This window comes from Nesoenas mayeri, assembly GCF_963082525.1.
Source record: "Nesoenas mayeri genome assembly, chromosome: 16".
In the NCBI taxonomy this organism is placed as follows: domain Eukaryota; kingdom Metazoa; phylum Chordata; class Aves; order Columbiformes; family Columbidae; genus Nesoenas; species Nesoenas mayeri.
The window spans coordinates 14,674,014-14,688,242 of NC_137562.1; the positions used below are offsets into that span (position 1 = coordinate 14,674,014).

The 14,229-nt window shown below is 53.8% G+C and overlaps 1 protein-coding gene across 2 annotated transcripts; it reads right to left on the reverse strand.

Moving 5' to 3' along the window:
- Positions 1-326: 326 nt before the first annotated feature.
- GSS (glutathione synthetase) lies at positions 327-11,518 on the reverse strand. Of its 2 annotated transcripts, XR_013922924.1 has the most exons (14): positions 11,488-11,518; positions 11,060-11,190; positions 9,590-9,735; positions 8,090-8,165; positions 7,404-7,543; positions 7,130-7,246; positions 6,599-6,679; positions 5,313-5,390; positions 3,743-3,809; positions 2,987-3,181; positions 2,710-2,791; positions 2,204-2,393; positions 1,309-1,522; positions 327-1,208 (listed from the first exon to the last, which is right to left on the reverse strand). XR_013922924.1 is itself a non-coding variant. In XM_080354898.1 (13 exons), exons 2-13 carry the CDS (start codon positions 11,186-11,188, stop codon positions 1,399-1,401), a joined length of 1,425 nt encoding a protein of 474 aa, XP_080211024.1. In that variant the 5' UTR covers positions 11,189-11,190; positions 11,488-11,518; the 3' UTR covers positions 327-1,398. The 2 variants fall into 2 exon arrangements, 1 of the variants encoding a protein (XP_080211024.1); XM_080354898.1 differs by having other exon boundaries at positions 327-1,522.
- Between the last annotated feature and the right edge of the window lie 2,711 nt (positions 11,519-14,229).

The window sequence follows — 14,229 nt, forward strand, 5'->3', positions numbered from 1 at the left end:
TACATCATCTCTCCTCCCCTGTTACTCTGTTTGCTATGTAATTTTGGCTGGAAACAGCCAGAATTTTATGCAAAATGGAATAAAAATCAAGGAAACCTAAAGGAAACAGGCTTAGAGCATGTGCATAGGCTGGGGGATTGGGGGGTGGTGCTCAGATGTTGTTGTTGGATGTGCTGTAATTGGGGGAGGCTTTTGGGGATGGGGAGGGTAGGTGACTGCCAGTGCAACACTTTCCTGGTCTGGGATTTACAGGCAGTGACCTGGGCTGTGCTGGGGCCAAGGCAGAAGCTCAAAAAACCGGCACAAGAACAGCGTTCAGATTGCACATACATTTTAATGTCTGGCTGGGGGTAATCAACACCCCCTGCCAGCAAAACAAGGCCCCAGGAATCACAGAATCAGCCAGACTTACAGAATTGAACTCTTTCCAAGGTGAAAGATTGAAGATTGCAGCGCTGCCACACAGCAACAGCAGCAATGTGCCCAGCAAGGTGCAGGTCTGTCACTCAGCCCCTTCGCGCTTGAGAAGTACCGGACTTAACGCTGCTCCTTGCTGGTGTCACTGAGAGGGTAGAGCTGAGGCTGCCCAGGTGCTTTGCCGAGGTGCATCATTTATGTTTCCTCTTGGACTGCTTGGCAGAGGAGGAAGAGGGGCTGGAAGAAGAGGCAAGAGCCTGTGGGATGGACTGGCTGCACTCCTGTCCTGCACTGCTGCGCTGGTCCCACCGAGTCACGAAAGCCAGAGGGTGACTCATCTCACCAGTGCTGGTCCCAGTATGAAGCAGCTGGGGCTGTGTCCATCCAGGCTCTCCCGCAATTCCATTGCTTCCCTGCTGCGAAGCTCCCAGTCCCATGTCCCAGCAGGACTGTTACCAAAACTGGGGCTCCCTGACACTGCTCCTGGGCTGTATGTGCTGCAGCTGAGCAGGCGGAACACACTCCTTGTGTGTGACCTGCAATGGGACACCCCTGGCACAAGCTCTTGAGCATTCAGGGTCGGTCGATGCCGTGGCTATGACACAGGGCTGCAATTCAGCATCGTGCTGGGGTCCGCCACCGTCATCGAGGGATTCTGGTGCCAGCCCATGGGGATCTGTTGGTCCGCAGGCTGGACCCCAGGGGAGCACCCAGACCAATGCAGTCCTGGGACGTTGCAGCTGGGACACGCAGAGGGCACAGAGCAGACAGAGCAAGAAGGTCCTTTCTTCCTGCAGGGGGAATTGCAGAGGAGAAGCTGGGGCTGGCAGGCAGGACATTTGAGCAGCTGCATCCACACAGTCCATCCTCACAGTCCGCAGCACGTCAGACCTTGGTAAGTGCACCCTAAGGAGAACGTCCCTGCGACAGATCAGCTCTTCAGGCAGCAGAGCGAGGCAGGTGGGATGGGGCATCGCCTCCTCACACCAGGTACGGGGTGTCCAGCACTGCCACCCCCGCCGCTACCCCCCCGTCCGCGTGCTCGATCGCCTTCGTCCGCAGGAGGTGGCCGGCGGCCTTGTTCATCACCATCTCCTTGCCCTGTCTGCAAAGAAAAGGACAACTGAGCACCTGCAGCCCAGAAAGCTTACGGCATTTCTACCATCTTGAACAATCTGACTCGTGTTCTTGGCCATGGTGCAGGAAACCAGTATGTGAGAGCCCCAAGGTTAATAGAGAGTTCTTGGGTCTCTGCAGACAACAGAGTTGCACATGTTCTGTGCCCACCAGGGCCCTTTCTCAGTGTCAGGCTGTGAATGCTGCCAGGAGTGCACTTGTTTCTAAAATTGTGTGAAAAGTCCTTTAATTTATAAGCTATGGGAACATTTCTATGGCCCCAAGAGTGTTTTAAACAAAAGCAGCAGCTATTTAGGGTTGAACACAACCACATTAAGCCTTCAGATATTTCCGAGATCACGAGGGCTTCAGGAAAGCATGCAGCTCTGTCTAGATCCCGAGAAGTGCCTCCAGAAAGGAGGGATGAGACACACCAGTTCCCGATAGATGTTACACCAGTACCAGCTCTGTGGTTTTTCAGCAGGTACCGAGCAGTTCAGCATGTGAACACAGTGCTCAGAGCTGCTGACAGGGGCAGAGACTCAATGGTCCTGTCCCCTGCACCTCCACGTCCCCAGAGACACCTGCTCGGACAGCACAGAGGAGAAAATGCTCCCAACCCAAGTGCCAGCTGGAGCAAACTGCCCCATTAACACAGCATGTTCCTCACCTGACATAGACACCAAAAATACCGAGCTCTGAGATGCACTCGGACACTTGCAGGGGACTGTGAGCCCTCAGCAAGTAATTCATCACTGGCTGTGGTTTGATCTTATCCATCAAGATGTAGGAGGTTCTCTCAGGGCTGTCTCTGATCTTCTCCAGAACCTGCCTGAGCTCTTCACCATAGAGGTTGTTCCCTGGCAGAACACAAAACAAAACAAAACCAAACAGCAGGTCAAACACTTCCCAGGACAGCAGAAGTCACTGGCCCCAAGAGACCCAGCCTGTGCCTCCCACGTGCTGCCTGCGCTCCCAGCTCTGGGCCTCAGGAGCTCCTCCAGAAGCAGCAGTTTTATTGCCATGACTAGTCACCATGGCTACAAGCAGCCACCAGCCACCCCACCCCATCTTTTACCCCTTAGCACAGGTGCAGGAAGCATCACAGAGCTACTGCCCCTCCTGGATACAGCACAAACCACAGTGAAAACCCACACAGGCCCGCTGAGCTCATACCTCCACCTTCTCGCTGCGGCTTCAGCACAAACCGGTCAGGGTCAGCAATAGCTGCAGCAGCCATCTTGTCACCCTCTTCACCCTGGCAGGAAAGGATGGCAAGAGCAAAGCATCAGAGAGGAGCAGGAGCTCCTCAATGGACCCCTCTGAGCAGGATCAACAGGGTTCCCCTGAGGCCACAACAAAGTCTTCTCATTTTCTTAACCAAAGAGGAACATCACGCAGGCCAAGCACACGCCTGCGTGTTCATTCCTGCTCCAGCTCTGCTCACGCTCACCATGTCCAGGGAGTAGAGTCCAGCAAACGTTGCTCTTATCCGTGCGACAGCCTCTGCGTGGCCGGGCAGCAATTTCTCCAGCGTCCCTGGCCGGCTCAGCTCCTGCTGCACCTTCTTGGTGCCTGCGAGCTGGGTAGCAATGTCAGGGCACTTCACTGCCCTCGATCTCTCCAGCAACAACCGTGCCTCCCAGTTCTGAGACACAAAGAGAGCAGCCATCCGGTCAGAAAAACAAAACCCAAACCACAACCAGCCCAATGTTTTTCTCTAGTCTTTCCTGTTCAGTTATTGACATCCAATTTGCCTTCTCCCTCCCTGCCTGGCAGGGATGGCAGGTGGGAACAGCACTCCATGGCCTGATCCCCTCCCCAGCTTGTCCAGTGCTGCCACCTTCCGACAACACCATTATTATTGTTACCTGCAGCTCAGTAGTCCTAGCAGAGGATAGAAATTTATCTGTAGGATCAAGTCTAAACCCTTTAAGCAGGTGCTAATCCCTCTGTTAACCTATATTGTACAGAAGCATTTCAGTGCTGTAGTAAAGAGGTCACCACAAGTAGTTACTGGAGAAGAAAGCCACTCATTTTCTTATTGTGTGAGTGCCAGGGACACCCCCAGCACTGCAGAGCCACTGCTGCCCAGTGCCATCAGCGCACAGGACTAACCCATCCAGGACAGGACCGATACCCCTGAGGTCATGGGCCTTTCAAACCCACAGCACGGGCAGCTTCTTGGAGCAGAGCGGTCAGCACTGACCTGCTGGTCATAGTTCTGCGGCACGTAGCCCTCTCTGTAGTACACCACTGCGACCTCCTGGCCGTCCCTGCAACACAGACCAGAAGCGTTCAGAGAACCAGGTCAGCCCCCGAGCTCCCCAGCACCAAGGGGGCTGCAATGGCACTGCACCGTGTTAGAGCATTTGCCCCGTCTCCTCGGGCTCCTGAGCCGTTCTGCTCCTGGCTGGTTCTGCTGGAGGAAGCCAAGGACCGGGAGCCCTGGCTCCTCTGCACCGGGCCCCAGTGGGTTTGATGTGCCCCGGGACACAGGGAGCTGACACCCAGCCTCTGCCCCGACAAACCCAAGGCTCAATAATTCAGGCACCCAGCCCAGCAGGAAGGTAAGAACCTTTGGTTTGTTTTTTTCAGAATCACAGAACAGTTTGGGTTGAAGGGACCTTCAAAGTTCATCCAGTGTCCCCCCTGCCATGAGCAGGGACATCTTCACCAGCTCAGGGTGCTCAGAGCCCCGTCCAGCCTGGCCTGGGATGTCTCCAGGGATGGTTCATCCACCACCTCTCTGGCCAACCTGGGCCAGGCTCTCACCACCCTCAGGGCACCAATTCCTTCCTCACGTCCAGCCTGAATCTCCCTCCTTTAGTTTAAAACCATCAGTCCTTGTCCTGTCACAACAGGCCCTGCTCAAAAGTCTGTCCCCATCTTTCTCACCTGCCCCTTTTAAGTACAGACAGACCGCAATAATGTTTCCTCAGAGCTTCTCTTCTCCAGCTGAACACCCCAGCTCTCTCAGCCTGTCCCCCAGCAGAGCTGCTCCAGCCCTCTCATCCTTTTTTGTGGCCCTCTCTGGTAGCTTTTGCCACGAGGAGCCAGGCCTGGGAGATTCCTGAAGCTGGGAGGAAGCAGGGTGGCAATTCCAGGCAGGACAGCACCTCAACAACCTGCCCAAGCACCAAACCATCCTGGCAGGGCAGGGCTGCCAGCACAGCCACAGCAGCACACTGCCAGGCTTCGGCCACACGAACTGCCATGGTCAGGAAAAACAGCACAGAAACTGTCTGCAGCCAGGCAATCTAATTGTAAAAGTGTTCGTCAGTGAGGGGAGAGGAAGCTCTGGAGGAAGTACAGTGGACACACTTTAACTGTCTGGCAATGACAAATATATTTGTTAATTAAACACAGCAGAGGCACCAAAGGTCAAACCATGGAAAAATTAGCCTAACTACAGAAAAAAAAAAACATTGGCATGAAACTATATCATCCTTTAGGCTTGTACAGCTCCAAGCACATCGCCCTGGAAATAGGACAAACAGTTGAGACCAACTGCCAGCACCTGGATCTGTGACCTGCACATCCCGACCTCCACAGGGTGCAGGCGAGATGCTGAGTGTGTTCAAAACCAACAACACCGTGAAAGCAAAATCATTTCACTTCTAAGTGGAAGCAGCATCCTGGAGCATGGAAGAGAACTGCTTTCTCAGAAAGTCACTATTTACACTCAAAACATACCACCAGCTTTGGTTGAAAATTCCCATTTACAGCCCTGTGTGCCCAACACACAGCCAGGAACGCGCACCTTGGCTCATACTCACATATACAGCCTCCTGGCATCATCCAGAGACCCCTTTTCAAACACATCTCTGAATCGCTTCCTGATGACCCGAATATTCCTGTTAAGAGAGGAGTGGGAGAGTCACCAGGCTGGGCACAGTTACCTGAGGTGGAACACAAGTGGAGCTGGTGGCTGCAGCAAGGAGGATCTGTAGGCTCCTGCTCAAATAACCTCAAGCTTTGTGCTACAGAGCCAGAAGAATCCTACAGGCCAAAACAGTCCCTGTTTTTAGCACCCATCTTATGTTTCCAGCCTGAACATTGCAGGAAGCAGAACACGTGCATAAAAACCATGGATTTCTCTATACTCACCTTTGACCTCCTAAAGTATTTCTAAGAGAAGTCAGTATTTTGGTCTTCTATCCCTACGCAACAGATTTACTCAATGTTGCCTTCAAAGGCAAGAGCTGCAGTCAGACAAGTAAGTGATTTCCTGCATGTTTTCTCTCCCTCTCTATAAATGTGCTTTATAGTCATTCCTCCACAGAGCGGCAGTGTGGACTTGGGGACCTGGAGACGCTGCGATACAGCTCCCAGCACTCCAGCGCAGGCCTGGGGCCAGACCTCAGCAAAACACCTCCTTCTCTGAGTCCTTTGCTCCACTGCCACGTTGCTTTGCCCAGATCGTTCACAATTTGCACCTTTGTTAATTAAGCATTTATGAGACAACCTGTGCACAGTTGCAAGACACAGAGCAAGCGGGACACTTATTAACTCTGCTCTGCTCATTATCGTCTTGTCTAAGAGACTTGGCCCACAGCAAAGTTACCAACGGTGTGGCTCTGAGGACCACACAGGCTCAAAAATCAGTAAGGAATCAGCCCTGGAGCCCAGAGGCTTTGATGGCTGCTGGTAATTCCAGTGCGAGGTTTTGGGAGGTAGGTATGAGGACAAAGGTGGGCGCTGAGTCCAGGCAGGAGGCACTGAAGGAACGCTGGAGACAGCTGCGCAACAGACCACAGAGATAAGTCCAAGCTGCCCTGTTACATACCCAGACATGCCCTCTCACAGTCCAAGAAACTATGAAGTGTTTTGACTTTATCCCTGAGTAGGTGGAAAAGTAAAAAGCAAACAGATTCTGCATACCCCCGCCTTTCCATGGCCTGCTCCTACGCTCCCCCCACCATGCTGTTCCCGCTGGAGAGCCTGGAGATGCTCCACGAGCTGCTTCAAGGGAAGCACCACAACCCAGCAGAAGTTCGTTCTGCCTCCCTTTTCTAAAACTGCGTCTCCTTCCTCCCCCATCCCAGGAAAATTCAGCCTTTACCTGTTCCAAAGCTCATTTTCTACACATCGCTGATCAAAAATGTTCCTTTGGACTTCCTCCACTAGAAACATCACCACAGCACTGCAAGAGATACCAGGGACATCATTAAACCTGGAAACACTCCACGTGCACCCACAATCACCAACTTTTGATCTCTGTTGTAATTCAGGTTTCTGCACTGATCCTGCTTGTTTTCTCCAGCATTTCTAAGTGGCAGCATGCAAACCAAAGTACCAATCCTGAGTCATCACCAAACCATTGCAGGGCACCAGCACCATGGGGAAAGGCAGGAGGAAAAGCGAGCTCTGTGCAGGGTTGAAGCACACAACTCTTCCATGCCCCCCTCTGCACACAGCAGCCTTGTGCACCGAGACAAGCCCTTTGCTCTTCCCAGGGTGCCACAGGCTTTTCCAGAACAGCCCATTTAGCACACAGGCATGTTTCAGAAAGCACAAATTCAAAACCAAACACTTGCAGCCCTAAGGGAGACCAGATAAATCAGCCTTTGGCACCTCCATTCTCTCTCCCTACCTTGGTGACCCGTAGAGCTCCCAGGCTTTCGCAATACCCATGGCAAGCCCTTTCGCTGGGTTGTTGGGCAGCAGGCGTGATGCCTCCTCAGACTTGCCCAGCACTTTCAACACCTGCCTGGGGAACAAAAGAGAAAAAAAAAAGCTGTAAATGGCACGACAACCCCTGACCAGACTGAGGGAGGAGCTTGGAGAGCACACAATGCCAAGCGCAGCAGGCCAGGCGGTGCAGCTGCTGCAGTGCCTGGCAGCACAGGTTGGAGATGCTCCCTTACCCGTGGACCGCCACAGTGCGGGAGGTGAGGCCGGCAAAGCTGGCAGCAATGGTGTTTATTTCTATCTGCTTCAGAGCCGGTGTCCCATCCACCCCACGGTCAAACATGTAATCAGAGCGGTTTATGCCTAGAAACACAGACTGAAAGAGAAGGGAGATGAAGCAGATTCTCCTGTTGCCTTTAACTGCAAACCATTCGATGACCTCACTTCAAAATCCTCCTGAGGCAGATCCAATTGCTTTATTTTTGATAAAAATCTCTGCAAGATGTGCCTGTGGGTGCTTTGGCCGCTGCTCAGGGCCCACAGCCCTTCTCAGTGCTCCAGAGGAGTTAGCAACACTCAGGAGAGTAAAGGAGCTTCTGCAGAGACAGTCTGTCCAGCACAGGTCCCAACACAGCACGTCTTTGCACTCCCCCAAGGGTCCAAGAGGACAAAGACAAACCAGACTAAATCCTCCCAGTGAAGGCTTGAATTTCCAGCAGCACAAACCAAAGGGCGTGGCTGCCAAACAGGGCAAGGTCCGGAGCTCACGGGCTGTAACCGAGACATCGTACCGCAGGCAGTGACCGACCTGACTAGGGGACAGTTCAAAGCCCACAGCAGCAAACAAGCTTGCAGAGACCAGGCAATCCCACCACAACACAAAGGGCCACGGCTGCTGGCCACGGGGGTCCTGCCGAGGTACCTGCGCCAAGCCCTCCTCCAAAACTTGCACGTAGATTCTGAAGAGTTGAGCTGTGAAGTCATCTACCTTGATGGTGCTAGAGAGAAAGACAGACCAGATCAGTTCCCCTTACGCTGTCACAGAGGAACAAGAAAATTAATGCCCCTCCAGAAAAAAAACCTTGTGGGGGACATTCTAACAACACATAACAGGGCTGTGGCTGGAGCAAGTCCCAAAGCAGTGTTAAGCATCTCACCATGAATGCACTCGTCATCAGGGGCCGCAGGGCACAACCATAACACAAAGCCAGCCTGCTCAGCACAGCCGCTCTAGAAAAAGCACCGCTGTGCAGAAGGGACTTTCCTTTGCAGGGCAGAGAGACAGGACAAGCAAAAGCAAAGAAATGCAACAGAACTCTGCAAATACAGGAAAGAAATCAGAAGTGTTTCTGTGCCTGCACACACAGAAGCTTCACCAAATTCCCCCTGTCCTGTCAGGCTCCAAATCCTGTACACCATGGTGCCAAGTGCTTCGGTGCCTCTGCTAGAGTGGGCCAGGCTTTTCTTAGGGTCCTGAACTCCTGAGCCGATCGTGAGCAGCACCTCCAAGGAGCTGCCCTGAAACACTGCGCAAGAGGCAGCACAGGGCAGACACTTGAGAGCACACAAGCACCAGGCGCTGCGTTCCTTAACCACAGGTACAAACGTGTCCCCACAAGCTCTGGGTGGAGCCAGCTCTGGAACAGGCACAAACTTTGAGAGCCCTGAGGGGTCAAGCTTTAGCAAAACAAGAATGAGGCTGGAAAACAGTCTCCTTTGCTTTGTCCTGGTGCCAGCGAGCCATCAGCACCTGCACAGGCAGCACAAAACAGGCAGCAGAGATGGGTTTTGTGGAAGTATCAGCCCTATGGATTATGGGGCCCACAGGGATGGTCACGGTAGCACAGGGCAACAGCCACAGACAAATCCAGCAGAGCTCATAAGCCAGAACTGACGAGTCCTCCAGCTCCCAGAGGTTGCCCATCACCTTCCTGACATGGATGGGAAAGGAGGGGACATGGGGTGACTGAGCAGAGGTTGGGGTGGGAGAAAGAACAAACACCTTCTCTTCAGAACAGGCATCAGAGCTGGTGGTTACCAGAGAGCCACAGGCAGATGCAAAATGAGACCAAAACAGACTACTACATCTAGGACTCAAGGAAGCCTTCATCAATTTGAATTTAAGGCCCAGGGTCTAACAAACTCACAAGTAAGAATTCACAAACTTGAAATACTGGCAAAACCGAAGATCACTGGAGGGTATCGAGGGTATCAACCAGATGCCTGAGGAGACCTCAAAGCACAGAGGCTTGATGGAAATCAGTCTCAGGAGATATAATGCAGCAAAGGAGACACTTCCTGCAGAGGACAGGAGTGCATGCCTCAGCTTGAAGGACATTAATGGTTGGAAGGTAGGAATGCCTGCAGGGCAATAAATAGCATTTAAAATATTTAATTAAAATGCAACATGAAACAAAGTTACCTGGCCAGAGTGTGCTCCAGGAATTCTTTGTTTTGGCTAATAGCATCCACCAGCAGGTTAAAGTCTTGCTGAACAGCGTACGCTTGTTCAAACAGGGCACATGGTACTGCAGACGGGAGCAGCGTGAAGGGAGCGTAATTCACCACCTGCAAACAAGAATGCGGCAACAGAGAAGTCAGGTCTCGACACAAGGGTCCACAGGGCTGGAAACCCACCCTGGACTATGCAGTTTAAGCGGGGCTAGAGATGTGCTTCCTCCGCTTGGCTGAAGGTTCAAGCCATTCCCAGGCCCCCCCGTGCACCCTGGACAGACACACAGCCACATCCCCCCCCCCCAACTCCTGACTTCTGAGGGTTTTACTTTGCAAGCTGTCTGGTGGGCACTGTGGAGGCAGGAACAGCTGCTCCAGCGCTCCAGCTGAGCTGAGCGCTTCCCTCTGAAGGATGCTCTGTTTCCACCTTAAATGGAGAGCACTGTCTCCAAAATGCCTCAGTTTCAGAGAAAAGGTGAATTTGCCACTTCTAGGTTTTGGCCATAAGAATCACTTCCTTTGATCCCTGCTTAATGAGCCCCAGACACAGGCACAGGGCTTCCAACCCCTGACATTCTGGGATTCACCAGAGGTAATTCCACACACTGGCCACCCCGTCCCCATCACCTTGCCTCAGCTATGAAGCAAAAGCTGACTTGTAGCTGCGAGCACACCAAAAACAGGCCCCTCCAAGAGTTCAAAGGACCATACAGGTGGTGAGAGGCTGACAGAGGGATGAACTCCCAGCACCACACACACACAAGGCTCCTGGTGGCTTCCCAAACTTTTCCAGATCTATCACAGGGCTGGATCTTGGGAGATGCATTCATCAGCAGGACAGGGTGTGAGTTCGCAGAATCACAGAATGTCAGGGATTGGAAGGGCCCTGGAAAGCTCATCCAGTGCAATCCCCCCATGGAGCAGGAACACCCAGATGAGGTTACACAGGAAGGTGTCCAGGCGGGTTGGAATGTCTGCACAGAAGGAGACTCCACAACCCCCTGGGTAGCCTGGGCCAGGCTCTGCCACCCTCACCGGGAACAAGTTTCTTCTCATATTTAAATGGAACCTCCTGTGTTCCAGTTTATACCCATTGCCCCTTGTCCTATCATCGGTTGTCACCGAGAAGAGCCTGGCTCCATCCTCCTGACACGCACCCTTTACATATTTACAAATATTAACGAGGTCACCTCTCAGTCTCCTCTTCTTCAAGCTAAAGACCCCCCCGCTCCCTCAGCCTTTCCTCACATGGGAGATGCCCATAAGGCAGAGTTACGGTCCCCCACGTCCACTGTTCTCCAGCCACGGCGCTGGGCACACTGAGGAGGGCTCAGCACAACTCGGGCTGGCAGGCAGCTCCTCCCCGCTCCCCTCCGGCCGTGCTGACTCACACCGGGCCAGGACCGAACGCGCCCGCTGACCCCGCTCCGGCACTTACATCCGAGGCGTTGGGCAGCCCCTCGGTCCGCATCAGCACCCCTGCCAGCAGCGCCGCGTCCACGGCCACCAGCGCTGCCTCCCGGACGGCCGCCGTGTCGCACAGAACGTCCTCCCACAGGGCGGCCATGGCTGAGGGGAGAGAGCACCGGTCACTCACCCGGAGCCCTTCTCCGCGGGCGGCCTGGCCTTGCCCGCTCGGCGGGGCAGCCCGGGCCCGCACAGAGCTGCGCACCCCCCGCCGAGCCCGCGGCCTGGCCCGGCCGAGCACCAGCCGACCGCCGCAGGGCAGCACGGGCAGGCCCCTCACGGAGCTGCCGGGCCGGGCCGCGACAGCCAGCACCGTCCGGCCCGGCGGGACTGCCCCGGCCCCCCGCTGCCCCGGACGGACACCAGCCCCGCAGCCCCTACCTGCTCCGTAGCGCCTACCTGCTCCGCGCCGCTCCGCTTGGCCCCGCCCTCCACCAGCCCATTGGACAGGCCTCCAATCCGGGCCCCGCCCTAAACACGGATTGGCAGCGCAGCCGCCCTATCAGCGCGGAGATCGCCAGCGGCGGGGAGGAGCTGGGAGCGCGCGTGCGGCCTCTCGCGGCGGTGCGTCACGAGGAGGTGTGACGTCCTGCCGTGACGTCAGGCGGGAGGGAGGAGCGCTGGCGGGAGCTCCGGGAACCCCGTGGTTGCTCGGGGCGCGGGCGCTGGGGGGTCAGACGGGTGGAAACCAGCAGGGGCCGTGCTGCCCAGCGCCGACCTGGGGAGGGAACGGCTCAGAGCCTCTTACGTCATTCTCAGCCATAACCATGTCACCCCCCAAGAAGGGACACAACAGCCGCAGGACCGTACAGGCTGCAGGAGAGCCTCGGTGGGGGAGCCAAAGGTGTCCCATGGGGTGCAGCAGGGCTGCGGGACCCTGGTCAAGGCTCAGGCTTCCCCCTGCATTGGTGGTGTAGGTGCTACATCCCATGGGGACGTGGGCAGCTGGGGAACCGGCGCTGGTTTGGTTGCTCCTGCTGGAAAGCAAGGGCTGCGTTGTGTCACCGTGGTCGCAAGGATGGAGTGGGCACAGGGCTTCAACTTTGCCCATGCCTGCGGCCTGAGGAAGTTTGGGGCTCGCTAGAGACGTTCTGCGCAATGGATCCACCACCAACACTTGGTGAGATCATGTCCTCTCTGGATATCAATGATTTTATGGGTTTATTGGGGTAGAGCCCCAATAAATAGAGACAAACTCAAATCCACCAGTTCACCGCTGAGGTCTTGTGACGGCAAACACTTTCAGTTTTACAAAACACAGCAGCTTTCTCCTAATTCTCTTTCCCTAGAGCAACTCCGCAATGTTCAGCTGGACGTGGGCATTCACAGAGAAGCTGCTTGCTGTGATCTCCCCTCCATGGGACAAGGGCTGTTCACCCACATGCTGGTCAAGGGATGGAAGTGGGGAACAAAGTCTCAGAGTTTAGTCACAACACGGAAGGACAGAGTTTACTCAAACAGAAGCATTTCCCCTCTCAGTCCTTGGTCCCGGCAGGGTCCTGATTCCCCTCTCCATTTGTTCTGAGAGGTTCAGGAAGTGCATAAAAAGCTTGAATTTCTAAGCAAAACATTGCAAAAAATGGTCCCATTTCATTGCAAGTAAGCTGGAAAAAGTATTGCCCTGTCCTTGCGAGCTCCCAGAACAAATGCACCCTGCTCTGACTGGGAAAACTTTTTATAGAGAGCTCTGGCTTGCCTTTTCTTTCTCTTTTCCAAATTCAGTCAGGAGAATGAGATCTTTTCAAAGGAATCCAGTAGCCCGGGAAGGATTTGAACATGCAAATAGCCCATAATCTCTGCTACAGCCTGAGAGAACCGCAATGCGGCTCAGAGAAGGTTAAATGATAAAAAAATATGGCAGACATGGTAAGTATTTGGCATGTTCCATGCAACAAAAGATGAACAACAGCAACTGGGACATTATCTTTATTTGCTAAAAATAGAGTCCCCCAAAGTTTAAAGAAAAGTACTTTATACTTGTAAACCTCTCCTCTGGCTGTTAAAGAGCCTTTGTGGCTTTGGGATGTCGCGTCCCCTTTCAAAGGCTGCGCGGGGCTCAGACAATTGAAACTCAATACAACATCAGCCACAACGGGGCGGAATAAATACTTCTAACATGACCCTGCTCCTCTCATTCGTGAGGGACAGACGTGTGAATGGGGGCGGTGTGGCAGATCTGTCCCCATGCAGCCACGTCCCACACCCAGGATGTCCCCGGCACAGGTACCCCGGCCACACCGGGCACACCGGGCAGAGGCTCCGAGGGCACCGGCAGAGCCACCACAAACCAGGCAGATCATCAGCCCACGATGGTGCTGAGTTATGCAGGGGCATTTGATACACAGCAGCTGACGGGCCGGTTGCAGAGCTGGGCTGCCCGTCTGCACCTTCAAAGCATCGCTCATCTATTGGATGTGGGTGCACGAGGCAAAAATCATCCCCCAAATCTCCAATACAACCAAGTCTGAGGTTTTGGCCAACACTGTTGTGTCTCACAATATTTCTGCATTAATGCAGAAAATTGTTTTTGCAATAGCGTGGTACTGAAGCCATTAACTTGACTGTGCGAGCAGAGGGGATGATGTGATGTTCGGCACCAGCCAAATGCAGAGAGAACAATGGGGTTATTTTTGTGGAAAGCGAGTCCAGAGGGCTCCCCGGGGAGCCAAACGTCCCCCTGGCCCATCATGCACAAGAAAAACAAGACGGAGCTCTTGCACCCTGGTTTCCCTGTCATATAAATACCAGCTTCAGCCAGGGCGTGAAAGAAATCTATTGTCTCTAAGGCTGCATTTTGATGCGGAATACTCTGGTAGGGCCAGCAATCTTAAACCCCCCACACGTGTGCCTATTGTTTGAAGTGCAGAACAATTGAAGGGTGCTCTCATGGGCTAAAGATAGAAAGGCAGCTGGTGCTGTCCTTTTCCCTGTAACTGAGAATAAAACAATACCCAAGTATTGTCTGCATTGCTGGGGCGACGACATTGGACTCTCTGCCAAGAGAGCATCTACAAGATCAATGAAACCCAGGTTATTTATAAATGGGTAGTGTCATTTCTTCCCCAAAGTAAATTCACTTCCTTTACTTTTCCACCAGGCCTTTCTGTGCCGTGAAGTGGCCGTGGAGTGAGGTATAAATAG